This window comes from Oncorhynchus mykiss, chromosome 27 (genome assembly GCF_057628025.1).
Source record: "Oncorhynchus mykiss isolate SJ-2025 chromosome 27, ASM5762802v1, whole genome shotgun sequence".
In the NCBI taxonomy this organism is placed as follows: Eukaryota; Metazoa; Chordata; class Actinopteri; order Salmoniformes; family Salmonidae; genus Oncorhynchus; species Oncorhynchus mykiss.
This window is the reverse complement of record NC_143048.1, coordinates 24,084,132-24,101,412: the sequence shown is the minus strand read 5'-3', so window position 1 is coordinate 24,101,412 and position 17,281 is coordinate 24,084,132. Positions and strand designations below refer to the sequence as shown.

The 17,281-nt window shown below is 40.2% G+C and overlaps 1 protein-coding gene across 2 annotated transcripts in view; it reads right to left on the bottom strand.

The window, feature by feature from the left end:
• The window catches only part of cadm1b (cell adhesion molecule 1b), a 178,117-nt gene extending 161,184 nt beyond the window's left edge, over positions 1-16,933 (bottom strand). The window contains exon 1 of one of the 2 annotated variants that reach the window (XM_021588090.3): positions 16,797-16,933. In XM_021588090.3, coding sequence (XP_021443765.1) covers positions 16,797-16,872 — 76 coding nt within the window. In that variant the 5' untranslated portion in view covers positions 16,873-16,933. The remainder of the gene's footprint in view (positions 1-16,796) is intronic. The other variant, XM_021588089.3, reaches the window with a different exon arrangement.
• Positions 16,934-17,281: the final 348 nt, after the last annotated feature.

Below are 17,281 nucleotides of genomic sequence, written 5' to 3'. Positions count from 1 at the left end.
GAGACAACAAATGAGTCCAAATAGCCCTGTTGGTGAAAACTATTTCCCATTCATTCTGTTTTAGGCCTATGTGAAGAGAAATCAATGGGCACGACTTGGTGAAATTAAATTAACATTGTGGAGAGGCCTCAGTGTTCAGGATGAATAAAGGACAAGTCAAGTCTGGAGAAGAGGAGGATGGAGGAGAGGAAGATGGAGGAGAGGAGGAGGAAAGGAGGATGGAGAGTGCTTATTACCTGGGACAATAGTTACAGAGGGACAAACATCAAGAGGAATGGTGATATGAGCAGGGACTGTTTGCAGCAACTACAGTAAATTGTTTTGATGTAGACAATTAAACCCCCACTGCAGACAAAGCTAATTGCTCCTGTACAGCAAGAATCTATCCTGTGATTAAATTGTAATTTTAAAAGAAATGTATCAATACATTTTAATTACATTCAAATGTGGTTCAATGTGACAGAATAAAATGTACAGAAACAATTTTATTTACTGACAGTGCAAGTGGCGGGTCTATGTTATAAGTTGCTAAGTTGCTATAAACACTCATCATGATGCAACCTTCAAATAAAGACTAACCATGTCTTTTAGATAGCCTATACTGTGGCCAAATGAGTTTGTTAGCCAATTGAAAATTGCAATGAGTGACAATAAGGTGGTAGACTGAGCTGCAGTAGGAAAACCACCAAGGAGGATGGGAGAATAATGAATTACAAGAGGACTAGTAAGGTTGTGGTATGGAGTGTCCATAAAGTGGTAGGAATATGACACCTGTACCACTGAACAGACTAGATAGTTTGCAGTGGGCTCGCTTTCCATGTTAAGTACAAACAGTCTGCCATTTGGCAGCCCATGGATGAAGCCCATATTTCCTCTCTAATACCTGTCATCTTAAAGGGTAGCAATGTGACTTTGAGTTTTCGCCTTCCATTAACTATATTGCCTTCCTGTCTCGCCGTCCCTCGACAGACAGAGCACTGGACCAAGAATGAGAAGTAATCAATGGGCTGCTGGTTTGGGTGAATTAATATTATTGCTTGGGTTGCACAGTCCTGATTCAACTGACAATGACGGATTAGAGGTGTGTGAGGGAGAGTAATTAAGATGGTTCTTAAGTCAGGCTGATAACTCAAAGAGGCTGACGCCTCAGGCTTGCAGCACACTACTGTCAGACTGCAAACCCTCTCTCATGTAAACATCAGAAATATGATCTTATACCACACAGTAAACGACCTTGAGAAATGATAACTTCTAGTTGCGTACACTGTTGACGTGGTCCTATATGACCCTATCTTAATAAGATTTCATACAGGCACATCATGATTGCTGCATTGACGTCATACAAGGCCCCATGCTGTTGTGAGTGACAACTCTTGAGGGCAATTCTACGAAATGCATTTGAAATACATAATATTCCAAATAAATGTTTTTTCTTGGACTAGCTATTGCTAAGTGTTTAAGCTCTTTACCACTGGAAAACAATTAAAAGGAAGAGGGTTGTGGCATAGGCCTACAGCAAGTAAACGTTTACTATTGACAGCACATAATGTGTTCAAATACTTTATATAATATATTCTAATAACAAGAGGGACAATAACTGCTTGTGACATTTTATTGACAACATTCTTCAAAGTATGCTTTAGACCAGTGGCAATGCTACTTCAGATACCATTTACCTGAAAAGGCTTTCGTGAAGAGGCTTTTTACATTCTTCGACATAACTTCATTTTTTTCCATTTTCATTGACCAATTCATTGCTCACTGATCATGCTAGAACATAAAGGATGTTATAAATGTCTGAGTAAAACGGTGAGTAGTAGGTCATGGACCAGAGAATCGGGTGTTTGACTGACTAAGTTGCTAACAGACAGTTGCTAAATGACTGTCTATAAGGTGAAGTAACACCATTACAACATGCAGATGTTGGATGATGAAGTCAGTAGGCAACAAGCAGTCATTACTAAACCCCTTTGTCTCACTGACTCCTCCAGTAGACTAGTTTAGTGAACTGGGCAGGGTTCCAGAGGACAACTGATTCTGATGGCAGGTGGGACATCCCACCGTTGCCCTCCAAAAAGTCCAGTCACATCCAGCTGTGAAAGTGGATAAAGTGGCTGCCATTTGACTCAATCTGGATGAAAGTATCTGCAAAGCAAACCACATCACTTAACCATGGAACCACATCACTTAACCATAGAACCACATCACTTAACCATGGAACCACATCACTTAACCATGGAACCACATCACTTAACCATGGAACCACATCACCTAACCATGGACCCACATCACTTAACCATGGAACCACATCACTTAACCATGGAACCACATCACTTAACCATGGACCACATCACTTAACCATGGAACCACATCACTTAACCATGGAACCACATCACTTAACCATGGAACCACATCACTTAACCATGGCTGATGGGGAGTGACTGCAGCATGACTGTTGATGCATGGAGGGCAGAGCAAACAGATGTTGATGAGTCTCACCCATTTACTTGCTCCAATGAGATAAGTTATGAGACAATCTGATGACCTGGCATTCTTGAGTATTTATCAGATCAGTTGAATACAGTATTCCCACTTACCCAGCCAGCCCTACTCTCCTCTCCTCTGGCAGCATCTGTACATCTATTGATCGGCTGAGTCTCTCGTTCAGAAAGCTGGATCTGTACAGATTATCGATTAGTAATTCTCTCCCTCACAGAAAGCTGAGGGCCTTCTGTCCTCCACATTGATCAACAGTTATCTAGTCTTAGAGCTGAGGATGCTTCTCAGCTGTTGTCATGGTTTCTGAATAGTTCCACCTCCTCTCTGTGAGGCTAGTTAAATAAACTGCATGCAAGCTGTGAAGTTTCCAAGAACATTTGTTCTTGTTAAAATATAAACATTTACGCCTGCAACTAGCTACTATTTACCTTTTCGGAAACTCTGGACATGACTCTGTAAGTTTAACTTCTGAATGACTACATCCCTCTAAGACAGAAAAATCCAAAGGACACTGGTGATACATGGACAGTGGGCAGATACATGTCTCTTGATAAGCTCTGTTCTATATAGGGCTGTCCCCGACCCAAAAAAATCTTGGTCGACTGAAATAAGGTTGTAACGTAGCAAAATGTGGAAAAAGTCAAGGGGTCTGAAAACCCTCCCTATGTGTTTTACAGTTTTTTCCAACTGCTTACACACAAAATCTTTTCATGTCACACGATTTTTGAAACCTCTCACTCAAAGTGCAAAACTACACACCAAATGTGAAAAACCATAAGCTATTTCTCAGCCTTTGACTCAGTTGTCAATTGCATAAAAAACTTTTTTCAAAATACTACACACAATTCTCTACCTAAAACACAAAAATCTAACAGGAAGTGACTTGCTTTCCTTTTCCAAACACAACCAATCAAAATGCTACACTTATTCACCAGGTCACACACACAATCCTCACATGTGCAAACACTAATAGCTTAACTGATCACTAACCAATCACTGATTTACTGTAGTATAGGCCTATAAATAGGTCAAAGGTCAGATTACCTGTTTTGAACAATGGATGCCAACAATGGACAGAGAGCAAGAGGAGTAGGAGGGAGAGGAAGAGGACGGGGGCAAAGAAGAGAAGGAAGGAGAGGCATCTCTAATGAGATTAGGGCAAAATTTGTTGATCGTGTGATCAACCACGGTTTGACCATGAGAGAGGCTGGACTGAGAGTCCAGCCCAATTTGAGTCGATTTACAGTGGCGTCCATAATTTCGAACCTTCAGAAATGAGAAAAGGTATGCAACTATCTAATGACTATTTTAGCATTACAGTAATGTACTGTAAAATACGTATGACTTCATAGTATTGCATAAACATTTGTAACTCTAAGCCATCCATTTACTGCACTGCATTGAATGAATGAGGTTGGTTATCATGCTGTACTACATTTTATTGTACATTGTTTACAGTTCCTATGCTGAACACATACTGTGTTTGAATTCTGTACAGAGTGGAAAGGCAAAGACATCATGGAGGACGAGGACGCTTGTTTACAGATGTACAAGAGACTGCAATTATAAATATGGTCTATGTGGGGACATAGAGGTTGCCTCTGTCCAAGGTTGGATACGCCATGCTAGGAGATTCTTCCCTCGATGTTTGGCAAGAGAAAACCTATCTTGTGATGTGGACGAAGTATCGTGGCCAGACTCAGGCCGGAGAAGAGATGAAGTGTAGCTTAGCACTGGTGACTTCCCCCCCCCCCCTACCAATTCCTGTACTGCCCCCTTGGGACGCCACACACACAATTGTGTTCTTTACAGTTTTTTCCAACTGCTTACACAAGTTTTCAAAACTGTCTCCTTTTTTTTCAAAACTCTACACACAATTCCCAAAACTACACACACAAAATGCAAAATGCCTCACATCTCCTTCAAAATGTAACACTGCATTCAAAATGTCATAAACACATGTCAGAATGAAGCATTTGCATCAAATGGCTTTCATAATAGTACATTTCTGGATATACCATGTAAACATTGTTGTTCTAAATCTAAAGCTCTTTGGTCTTTCATAGGCTTATATCTACATTTCAATACAATGTTCTACAGTGAAAGTAATCGGCTGAGAGGGGTAACAAGTACACTGTAAACACCAATGCAATGTAGAAACAGAGAATATTTATTAGGCCAAACATTACTGTTGTATACAGTAGCATACAAAAAAAACCTTAACCTGTCCTCTCCATCCTCTTCCCACTCCTACTGGCTTTCGTAGATTCTGCCGTTACTCTCCTGAAGTTGCCAGTAATAGGCTACATGAGGAGTCGGCAAACTTTCTCATGTGGAATGTCAATTTATCTTACAATTTCTACCAATCTGCATGCCAGTTATGGTTTTCATATGCATATTTACGTGGAACAGTTTAATTTAAATTAGAATAACGTCTTCATATCTCAAAATCATGTGGTTAATCAAAATTCTATCCAAATCTAAATGAAAATTATACAAACATAAACCTAACTTCTATTGCCATTACCAACTATGTAAAAATAGCCTATAAAGCCAACAAATAAAAACATTTCAGCCTGCAGGTAGAAAATATCCTAATAAAAATAAATATCCTAGAAATCACATTGGCTACGCATGGCCTGTCTACAATGAAGTTGAAACATTGTATCAACTATTAACTTGGGTCTAGCCTGAAGCTCCTTGCAACATTGTAGAAAATATTTTGGGCCCTGCCAGTGAGCTCGGGACAGACACAGCTGTAGGCTATTTGAGCAAGGGATAAGAAGTAATCAGGTACGCCTATTTTATGTTGTTTCCACTGGATCAGAGCATGACATTTCTTCCTTTCACGGTGAGTGGTTATCGAAAGGGAGAGAGCTAGAAAGATTTTTCAAATACATTGAGGAATTATTGTCATTCTCAAAGGACGTAAAAACAGACTTTGTTCGTTTGCCGTTTGAGGTGAAGAAAACATTACTTTGAGAAGCTCCAGCTCATTAGTGGTGGTGCATTAAGCCAATCAGAAATATTATCAGATCCTCAAATGGGCACATTTATAAGGCTACATTTACACGCAGGCCAGGTAGTATATAGTTCTACTTTCATACGTAATCAGGTATGCGTCCTTACTCAACATTGACAGGAGTGCTCCAAACAAAATACAATGACTAAATTGACAAAACTCATAAATGGAATGAAATAAAACAAACTTGTTTCCTACAATTGTAGCATAGCTTGTGCGCTCTCCAAACAACGTGTCCACTCCAACATTGAGAACGGTAAAAGACTTGGAATAATAATATATTGAATGCATTAATAGACATTACCGTAACCAAACAAACATTATAGATTCTAAAATATAAGAATTAACAGTAAATATACTACTGGTGATATATGTAATGGGGAATTGATAGAGACTAACAATCAAATGCAAACAATTCACACAATGAAGTTATGAAACAATGAATGTGCACAAATTAGGGGGACAGAGCGCATTCTGGAGAGAGACGTGCATTGTACATCCTAGCCACACTCCCATTCTGCTTGGACTGTGCCATCCCAGTGGCCTCCGCAATGGATTAGTCTCGGCCTCCGCAATGGATTAGTTCACTTAGATGGAACGTGAATAACACAGGTGTCTTGTGTGCCATAAAAAATATATACAGTTGAAGTCGGAAGTTTACATACACTTAGGTTGGAATCATTAAAACTCGTTTTTCAACCACTCCACAAATGTCTTTTTAACAAACTATAGTTTTGGCAAGTCGGTTAGGACATCCACTTTGTGCATGACACAAGTCATTTTTCCAACAATTGTTTACAGATAGATTATTTCACTTATAATTCACTGTGTCACAATTCCAGTGGCTCAGAAGTTTACATACACTAAGTTGACTGTGCCTTTAAACAGCTTGGAAAATTCCAGAAGCTTCTGTCGTGGAAATGACAAGATTATGTTATAATGCTTGTATTGCATTATAATGGTTGTTTTATTCGACAGAATAGAATATTCTGTTAACTATTGTTTGTGTGTTCTACTGAGGAAGGCCTCTATGAGATAGCACTGACAGAGGAGATTTACGATGTCTTTGGGTGATAAAACCTAAAGAGCATTCCAGATAACATGAGGTAATGTTTTTGTGCTACTCCGTACCAGGGTGAGACGGATCCAGTTTGGAGTAGGAGGACCAGACACTGGTCTTTACAATGACAACTGTTGACACAGCAGTTGCTGTCTGCTATGTATTATAGACCTTTCATACAAATCTTAACCTTGTGACCATTTTATGTATCTGTTGTTCGTCATGTAGGTTGAGAGGGGTGTATCTTGGCTATAAAAGATCTTTGTATTTTTGTGTTGTCACTTTCAATGGTTCATTAGAAATGGCGCATCATTGAAAGTCAGTGCTATTGCAAAGCTCTTATTATTAAAGATGTAGTTTAAGTATAACTCTGACTAGTGTGTGAAGTTTGTCTCTCTCCTCATTTGGTAATACAGAAATTAACCACCACACTTCTGATAGGCTAATTGACACCATTTGAGTCAATTGGTGGTGGTCCTGTGGATGTATTTCAAGGCCTACCTTCAAACTCAGTGCCTCTTTGCTTGACATCATGGGAAAATCAAAATAAATCAGCAAAGTCCTCAGAAAAAAATTTGTAGACCTCCACAAGTCTGGTTCATCCTTGGGAGCAATTTCCAAATGCCTGAAGGTACCACGATCATCTGTACAAACAATAGTATGCAAGTATTAACACCATGGGACCACACAGCCATCATACCACTGAGGAAGGAGACGCGTTCTGTCTCCCACAGATGAACGTACTTTGGTGTGAAAAGTGCAAATCAATCCCAGAACAACAGCAAAGGACCTTGTGAAGATGCTGGAGGAAACAGGTACAACAGTATCTATATCCACAGTTAAACAAGGTCTATATTGACATAACCTGAAAGGCTGCTCAGCAAGAAAGAAGCCACTGCTCCAAAACCGCCATAAAAAGCCAGACTATGGTTTGCAACTGCACATGGGGACAAAGATTGTACTTTTTGGAGAAATGTCCTCTGGTCTGATGAAACAAAAATAGAACTGTTTGGCCATTATGACCATTGTTATGTTTGGAGGAAAAAGGGGGAGGCTTGCAAGCCAAAGAACACCATCCCAACCATGAAGCATGGGGTTGGCAGCATCATGTTGTGGGGGTGCTTTGCTGCAGGTGGGACTGGTGCACTTCACAAAATAGATGGCATCATGAGGGAGGACAATTATGTGGATATATTGAAGCAACATCTCAAGACATCCGTCAGGAAGTTAAAGCTTAGTCGCAAATGGGTCTTCCAAATGGACAATGACCCCGAGCATACTTCCAAAGTTGTGGCAAAATGTCTTAAGTACAACAAAGTCATGGTATTGGAGTGGCCATCACAAAGCCCTGACCTCAATCCAATACAAAGTTTGTGGGCAGAACTGAAAGTGTGCGAGCAAGGAGGCCTACAAACCTGACTCAGTTACACCAGCTCTGTCAGAAGAAATGGGCCAAAATTTACCCAACTTATTGTGGGAAGCTTGTGGAAGGCTATCCGAAACGTTTGACCCAAGATAAACAATTTAAAGGCAATGGTACCAAATACTAATTGAGTGTATGTAAACTTCTGACCCACTGGGAATGTGATGAAAGAAATAAAAGCTGAAATAAATAATTATCTCAACTATTATTCTGACATTTCACATTCTTAAAATTAAGTGGTGATCCTAACTGTCCTAAGACAGGGAATTTTTCCTTGGATTAAATGTCAGGAATTGTGAAAAACTGAGTTTAAATGTATTTTGCTGAGGTGCATGTACACTTCTTACTTCAGCTGTATATATACTGTACAGTACCAGCCAAAAGGCACATGAAGCTGGTTATGAGAATACCAAGAGTGTGCAAAGCTGTCAACAAGGCAAAGGGTGGCTACTTTGAAGAATCTCCCATATAAAATATATTTTGATTTGTTGAACACTTATTTGGTTACTACATGATTCCATATGTGTTATTTCATTGTTTTGATGTCTTCACTATTATTCTACAATGTAGAAAATAGTACAAAAAAAATGAAAACCCTGGAATGAGTAGGTGACCAAACTTTTCACAAGTACTATATATATTTTTGCTACTGCTTGACAAAATAAATCTTGGTCGGCCAACAGCCTATCGACCAAACAATCGACTAGTCGAATAATTGGGGTCCTAGTTCTGTATATGCTAGGGACTGTACGTCTGTGCGATGTCTGTTGATAGAGTATGTTCTGTTCTGCAGTAAAACTGTCCCATGTTTCCATTTACGAGGTGCTGTGCTGTGAGCCAGTGACTGGTCCACAGTCTCTCTTAATGGCGTGCTGTGACTGCTCCATGAGGCATACTAATGTGCACTCTATGCCCTCCAAAACAACAACATTGCTTCTTAATTTTCTCATTGCGGAAATGATTCGCACAGCCACAGCCAGGCAATGTAGACAATGCAGTGAGGACCCTCAGATCCAGGGCACAGAGAGAACAATGTCATATTCATACCAGCAGAAACCACTCCTCCTCCTCATTATCACAGCACTGGCATAAATGAAGCACTTTGTCCACTCACTCATCAAAGGGCCCACCACCAGTCCTTTACTGCTATTTGACTGTTTACTGCACTTTAGTTCAACAGCCAATGTTGTTGTTTCGATACTATTTTCAGCATTCTTCATTCACTGACAATTCACTGTACTTTATAGTGAAAATTCCATTGACAAAAAGATGGGAGGTCTGATTTGTATTCCATCCAAAAATAACTCTAAAGTGAATAGGATGTCAACAATTCCCCTCTCCCTGCCCTTTGACCTTGGCATTACACGTTTATTTAGCAAAAAGCTATTTTACAGAGACAGAAAATAGTTGTATTGTGTTCCCCTGCCGAAGGCTTGAAGGATGGACTATGTATTAGTCTGAAATTACTCCTAGGATGCATCCCAAATGGAACCCTATTCTCTATATTGTGCACTACTTTTGGCCCCCTATCCTCTATACAGCGCACTACTTTTGAAAAGTAGTGCAATATAAAGGGAATAGGGTGCCATTTGGGATGCATCCTAGGAGCCTTGAAAGGCTATACAAGGTCAGTGATGGAGAGACATTCTGTAGGCACCACCAGACGTAGCCAATGGCCATCCCTTCTGACCAAATGATCTCTCACCCCTCTATAGCTGCATGCCTTCACCCAGTATGACTTCAAGACCAATACAACAGTGGAACCTCAATGAGACTGCTAATTACACTGCAGCTAGATTCCCTGCTTCTCTTCACATTTTAACAGACGGGCTTATCCAGAGCAACTAATGTTAAGTGCCTTGCTTAAGGGCACATCAACAGATTTTTCACCTAGTCGGCCCGGGATATCAAACCAGCAACCTTTCGGTTAAGAGCTTTGGGCTCTTAACCACTAGGCTACCTGCCGCCATGTACAGAGGAGCAGTCAGAAAGAGCTCACTGAAAAACGTGTGTGGACACTGGGTAGCTCTGTCTGAAGAGCTACCCACACAGCTTGAAATGTACTGTCTTACATCAGACAGTAGTGTCTAGCAAAACTGCAGTAGCTGATTTTCTTATGGATGTCAACAGTGGCTACCGGATCTTCTCTCTTTCTAAAGTTGTACTGAGAAGAACTACAACGTCTCAGCCTTCCCTTCCCTAACTAAGAGTAACATCGGTTGCTGCCACCACATAAAGTAATGCCCTGCATTATCTAGCAATTAGGGGGAGGTTTATTAAGCAGAATCTAATGTAAACTTAATGAGCTATAAATTCAATTTCTTTAAATAGACGAGTATATTATTGTTACAAATGATGTAGTGAGCCAAATGTACAGGCAATGAAATATTTCACGACCTGGCACATATCAATGGGCCATTACCTTCGGTGTCAAACGTAACTTGAAACAGGATAACTGCATTTCACCGCAGGTTGTGAGAACTGTGCAATTTTCCAACCACAGTGCCCACATGATATCAATGGTCCTGTATTTACTACTTATCATTCAAATCTGCTATGAGCATACAGAACAAGTGAAGTGGACAGGATCAGTATCCTGGCCCTACAGTCAACAACACTGTTAAAGCGCTGTATACAGTATACGTGAAGAACACAGGACAAGATATTCTAGTAGATGCCAGTTCAGTTACCAAGGCCTGTGAAGGATGAGGGTGATGACTCCGTACAGAGACAGAATACAGTACAGCAGCCCTGAATCACTCTGTTTCAAAGCCAAACCCTTCAACAGCATCTTCAATCACCATCCATTTCACACATAGAAAACTGTATGGCAAACATAAGCACAATAACAAGCATACGTTTACTTTGTTTATCAGAAAAACACACCAAAAGCAGTACGGGCCTACTTAAGGCTCCAGGACCGCTTCTATTGATCCATTTCACCATCATTCAGCACTGATGAATGAGGTGGAGCTGACAATAGAGAAGCATTATGCAACCGTCTGAAATACCATGATCAGATCACAGCTGATATGTATTATAATAGAGGAACCTCCTGGATAGATAGAGGATCCCCCTGGAGATAGAGGGTCCCCCTGGAGATAGAGGTATCCCCTGGAGAGATAGAGGAACCCCCTGGAGAGACAGAAGAACCCCCTGGAGAGAAATATGAAACTCCTGGAGAGATAGAGGTACCCCTTGAGAGACAGAGGAACCCCTGGAGAGACAGAGGAACATCCTGGAGAGACAGAGGAACATCCTGGAGAGATAGAGGAACTCCCTGGAGAGATAGAGGGACACCCTGGAGAGCTAGAGGAACCCCATGGAGAGACAGAGGAACTCCCTGGAGAGATAGAGGGACACCCTGGAGAGACAGAGGAACCCCCTGGAGAGACAGAGGAACTCCCTGGAGAGAGATAAAGGAACCCCCTGGAGAGATACACTATTTACAAGATGCTTTCAAAATTATTTTAAATCTTTATTTTTGTATCGCTCCATATCAGCTATCTGAGCAGCTTACCAATCGCTGCAGCTGAATACAGCCCATCTGTAAATAGCCCATCCAACTACCTACCTCATCCCCATATTGTTTTTTGGGGATGAAGTAGCTCTTTTGCACACCAGTATTTCTACTTGGACATCATCATCTGCACATCTATCACTCCAGTGTTAATTTGCTAAATTGTAATTACTTCACTACTATGGCCTATTTATTGCCTTACCTCCTTACTCCATTTGCACACACTGTATATATATTTTTCTATTGTGTTATTGACTGTACGTTTGTTTATCCCATGCGTAACTCTGTGTTGTTGTTTGTCACGCTGCTTTGCTTTATCTAGGTCAGGTCGCAGTTGTAAATGAGAACTTGTTCTCAACTGACCTACCTGGTTAATTAAATAAAGGTGAAATATATATACAGTATATATTTTTTTAATTAAAAATCTTTCCTTTCAGATATTAACCAACCAGGCTTGATGTCAAATAAATGCCTGCCAAGCCTAGTCCAGCAAGATCTTGTTAGACTTTGTGTCACGACTTCCGCCGAAGTCGGTCCCTCTCCTTGTTCGGGCGGCGTTCGACGTCACCGGCTGTCTTGCTACCACCGATCCACTTTTCATTTTCCATTTGTTTTGTCTTTGTTTCACACACCTGTTCATTATTTAACCCTCTGTTCCCCATATGGTTTTTGTGAGTGATTGTTTGTTGTATTGTGGTCCGTATTGTGTGGCCGTGTATATTACCTGTATATACTTTGATTTTTGAGTAAAAGTGTTGCTATTACTCATTTCTGCTGTCCTGCGCCTGACTCATCTCGCCAGCTACACACAGACGACTTTACACTTCGCCCTTCTCTTTGGTGCTCTACTCTCACTATAAAGGCATACAGTTCCTTCAGAAAGTATTCAGACCCCTTGACTTTTTCCACATTTTGTTATGTTACAGCTTCATTCTAAAGTGGATTAAATATTTTTTTAAATCTCAGCAATCTACACACAATGCCCCATAAAGACAAAGCAAAAACAGGTTTAACAATTTTTGAAAATGTATGACAAATAAAAAACAGAAATACCTTATTTACGTAAGTATTCAGACCCTTTGCTATGAGACTCAAATTTGATCATCCTTGAGATGTTTCTAAAACTTGATTGGAGTCCACCTGTGGTTATTCAATTGATTGGACATGATTTGGAAAGGCCCTGTCTATAAAAGGTCCCACAGCTTACAGTGCATGTCAGAGCAAAACCCAAGCCATGAGGTCCAAGGAATTGTCCAAAGAGCTCCGAGACAGGATTGTGTCGAGGCACAGATCTGAGGAAGGGTACCAAAAAGATTCTGCAGCATTGAAGGTCCCCAATAATACAACAGCCTCGGCCAAACTGACCAATCGGAGGAGAAGGGCCTTGGACAGGGAGAGTGTCCAGACAGAAGCCACTCCTCAGTAAAAGGCATATGACAGCCCTCTGGAGTTTGCCAAAGGCACACAAAGACTATCAGAACACGAGAAACAAGATTCTCTGGTCTGATGAAACCAAGATTGAACTCTTTGGCCTGAATTCCAAGCATCACGTCTGAAGGAAACTTGGCACCATCCCTACGGTGAAGCATGGTGGTGGCAGCATCATGCTGTGGGGATGTCTTTCAGAAGCAAGGACTGGGAGACTAGTCTGAATCGAGGCAAAGATGAGCGGAGCAAAGTACAGAGAGAGCCTTGATGAAAACCTGCCCCAGAGCGCTCAGGATCTCAGACTCGGGTGAAGGTTCACCTTCCAACAGGACAACGACCCTAAGCATATAGGCAAAACAATGCAGGGGTGATTTCAGGACAAGTCTCTGAATGTCCTTGAGTAGCCCAGCCAGAGCCCAGACTTGAATTCGATCAAACATCTCTGGAGAGACCTGAAAATAGCTGTGCAGCAACGCTCCCATCCAACCTGACAGAGTTTGATATGATCTCCAGAGAAGAAACTCTCCAAACACAGGTGTGCCAAGCTTGTAGCGTCATACCCAAGAAGATTTTATACTGTAGTCGCTGCCAAAGGTGCTTCACCAAAGCACTGAGTAAACGGTATGAATACTTTTTTTTATAAATTAGCAACAATTTTTTGATTTGTCATTATGGGGTATGTTGTGTAGATTGCTGAGTTTTGTTTCTATCAATTTTAGAATAATGCTGTAACGTAACAAAATGTGGTAACAAAATGTGGTCAAGGGGTCTGAACACTTTCCTAAGGCACTGTATCTAAATGGTATCCTACCAAGCCTGGTCAACTTTGTTCCTAACAATATGTGGGAGTTGTTACAGCTGTACAGTGTTTCTAGGTCAGCAAACTTCTTGTTCTCCTCTCCCTGCATTTATTTATGCAACAAAAATCAAATAAATGAAAGATCTGCATCCATAGGTCTTTCTTGGCTTGGAATTGTTCTTCCCCACAAAAAATGCAATAATCTTCTAATCTTGCACCACTTAGGATATTGTATTGGCAGGGTAGCCTAGTAGTAACCGAAAGGTTGCAAGTTCAAATCCCCGAGCTGACAAGGTACAAATCTGTCATTCTGCCCCTGAACAGGCAGTTAACCCACTGTTCCTAGGCCGTCATTGAAAATAAGATTTTTTTCTTAACTGACTTGCCTAGTTAAATAAAGGTAAAATACAAAAATAAAAATTGGAAGCTATTGTGTATTCTGCATGCATTCTGGCATTCAACCCAGAGAGAGATTAATTAAATGAATGGTGACAAGAGAGTGAAGCTCCTAAATACGGTGAATGGTAATCAACCACTACTCAATGCAGACTACACTCCATTCAACAGTCCTCCATTGAAAACCTGTAGTTTACCATGTTACCTCAGTACACATGTACAGTACCTTCAGAAAATACTCACACTCCTTGACTTTTTCCACATTTTGTTGTGTTATAGCCTGAATGTAAAATGTATTACATTTAGATCTGTTTTCACTGGCCTAAACACAATACCCTATAATGTCAAAGTGTTTTTTTTTTTGTGTGTTTTTTTACAAATTCACTAAAAATGAAAAGCTTAAAAGTATTGAGTCAATAAGTACTCAACCCCTTTGTTATAGCAAGCCTAAATAAGTTCAGATTGAAAATGTGCCTAACAAGTCACATAATAAGTTCCATGGACTCCCAAGGTCCTTCCTAACTTAGTTGCCGGAGAGGAAGGAAACCGCTCAGGGATTTCACCATGAGGCCAATGATGACTTTAAAACAGTTACAGAGTTTAATGGCTGTGATAGGAGAAAACTGAGGATGGATCAATAACATTGTAGTTACAACACTAATCAAAATGACAGAGTGAAAAAGGAAGCCTGTACAGAATAAAAATACAAAATAAACATACATTCTGTTTGCAACACACCATTAAAGTAACACTGTTAAACAAATGTGGCAATGCAATTCACATTTTGTCCTGAATACAAAGTGCTATGTTAGGGGCAAATCCATACTTGTAATCGTTAAGGAATGTGGAGTTTTTCAGGATAAAAAATACATGGAATGGAGCTAAGCACAGGCAAAATCCCAGAGGAAAACCTGGTTCAGTCTGCTTTCCACTGGACATTGGGAGATTAATTCACCTTTCAGCAGAACAATAACCTAAAACACATAGCCAAATATACACTGGAGTTGCTTACCAAGAAGACAGTGTATTTTCCTGAGTTGCCGATTTACAGTTTTGACCTGAAAATGGTTCTCTGGCAATGATCAACAACCAATATGATAGAGCTTGAAGGATTTTGAAAAGAATCGTGGGCAAATGTTGCACAATTCTGGTGTGGAAAGATCTTAGAGACGTACCCAGAAACACAGCTGTAATCGCTGCTAAAGCTGTTTCCACAAAGTGTTGACTCAGGGGTGTGAATACCTCTGTAAATTAGATATTTCTGTATGTCATTTTCAATACATTTGCCAAAAATGTCAAAAACATGTTTTCGCTTTGTCATTATGGGGTATTGTGTGTAGATGGGTGAGAACACAGGCTGTACCACAACAATATGTGGAATAAGTATGAATCATTTCTGTAGGCACTGTATTTCTTTAGACATTTCGCTTTATTTTTGATAGGCTTCTGAGCAACAAACGGTGTAATCCTGTATAGATCCCCCCACCCCCCAAACATCCATCCATCCATCCACACACACACACACACACAGAGAGAGAGAGACCTGTTGATTTTGCATTGCGAGATTTAAAGGCTACATATGAGCAACATAACAGACCTGTAAAGAATGTTATGCTCATCATAAAAAAAATAATGTATCTTACAAATTGACTGCTTATTAGCGACAAACCATGAGGCGAAAAAAATACATTTTAGGCTACTGTCCACACTACAACACTAGCGTAAATTAAATGATTGTGAAAAGATCTTTGGCTACAGTGTCTGAGGCTGATTATATGAAATTATACTGGTGTGGTTCTGGACGTCATTTACCTTGTAGACTAGTGTATCAGCATATCAGTCTATGTAGCCTACAACTAACAGGAACAGTCGGGCAGGTCATACATTCCTTGCAATCCAACAACTCAAGAGATTTCTGGGTCCATCAGTATCCTATTCGCCGGAAGTAATACGTAGACAAGCTCTAACTGTGAACCTGTATAATAGGATAATAGTGAAGAGGTATGTTGTGGGTAGGAGCCAATGCGCCGAAACCTATTCACCGCAGCGGTGACATGAGTGCAGTTTACTGTATGTAGCTGCATTGCGTGTTTTTCAGCGCACTAAAGTACTAGAGTATAATAGGCATTCGAGTTATTGAACATAAATATTAGCCACTGTGGGCATTTGCAATTAATTTACCCTGACCACTCTGTTTATGTTACACCGAGGAAACTTCCACTGGCAATTATGTGGAACATAGAAGTTACATTGGTAGCTTGACGTTACACTGTAGCCTATGTTATTTTTTATGAATGAAAATAGTAGGCTATTTGTTGATAATCTCATTTACTAATTTTTACCACTTTTGAGGTGCAACATAGCCTACATAACAGGCTACTTTCAGAATATAAAAAGGACTGACATGCTATCCAAAGGTCCCCCCAAAACAATGCCATGTTGTTTTGTATATAGGGACACGGGTTACAGCGGAGACTACATAGAAAACGGTGCAAGTTGAAGTAAGATCAAAAGAAGCTAAGTGAAGATGCTGAGATTTAGAAGCTCATCGCGCATCGCGCACCAACCATTTCAAGTTTTAGGTATGTTCTTTCACTCCATGAGCTCAAACATTTTTGATACACATGCATCATGAGTAAGTAATCCTACCTTTTAGAAGAAACGCTGCTGAAATCACGAAAACAGAGAGAGAAATAGTGAGAGATCCGTTTCCCGTGATCGCCATGTTGGACAGCTGCTCGAGACTGGCGGCACTAAATCACCTAGAGACAGCCATCGGATGCGAGAGGAGGGAGGGCGCAAATAGGGACTCATCTATCAAATAACACTGCGTGATTTTTAGAGTTACTTACATTATGTTTTGCATAATTCCACCCATAGTTCAGTATTTGCGATGTGTGATTTGTGGCAAATGTCAAGTTTAGGCTAAAATAAATATTAAAACATGCTTATAAACTGTATAGCCTATATGCATGAATTATCTATGTTGTGAATTATTCCTAGTTCAATTGACATTTAATCGGTTATTAAAAATACGTATTATATAGTACGCTGATATTTTCTGTTTTGTCTTTAAACCTAATACTGATTGAATTTGCTGTCTATGCTAAACCCCTTATTCAAATTAGTTTATT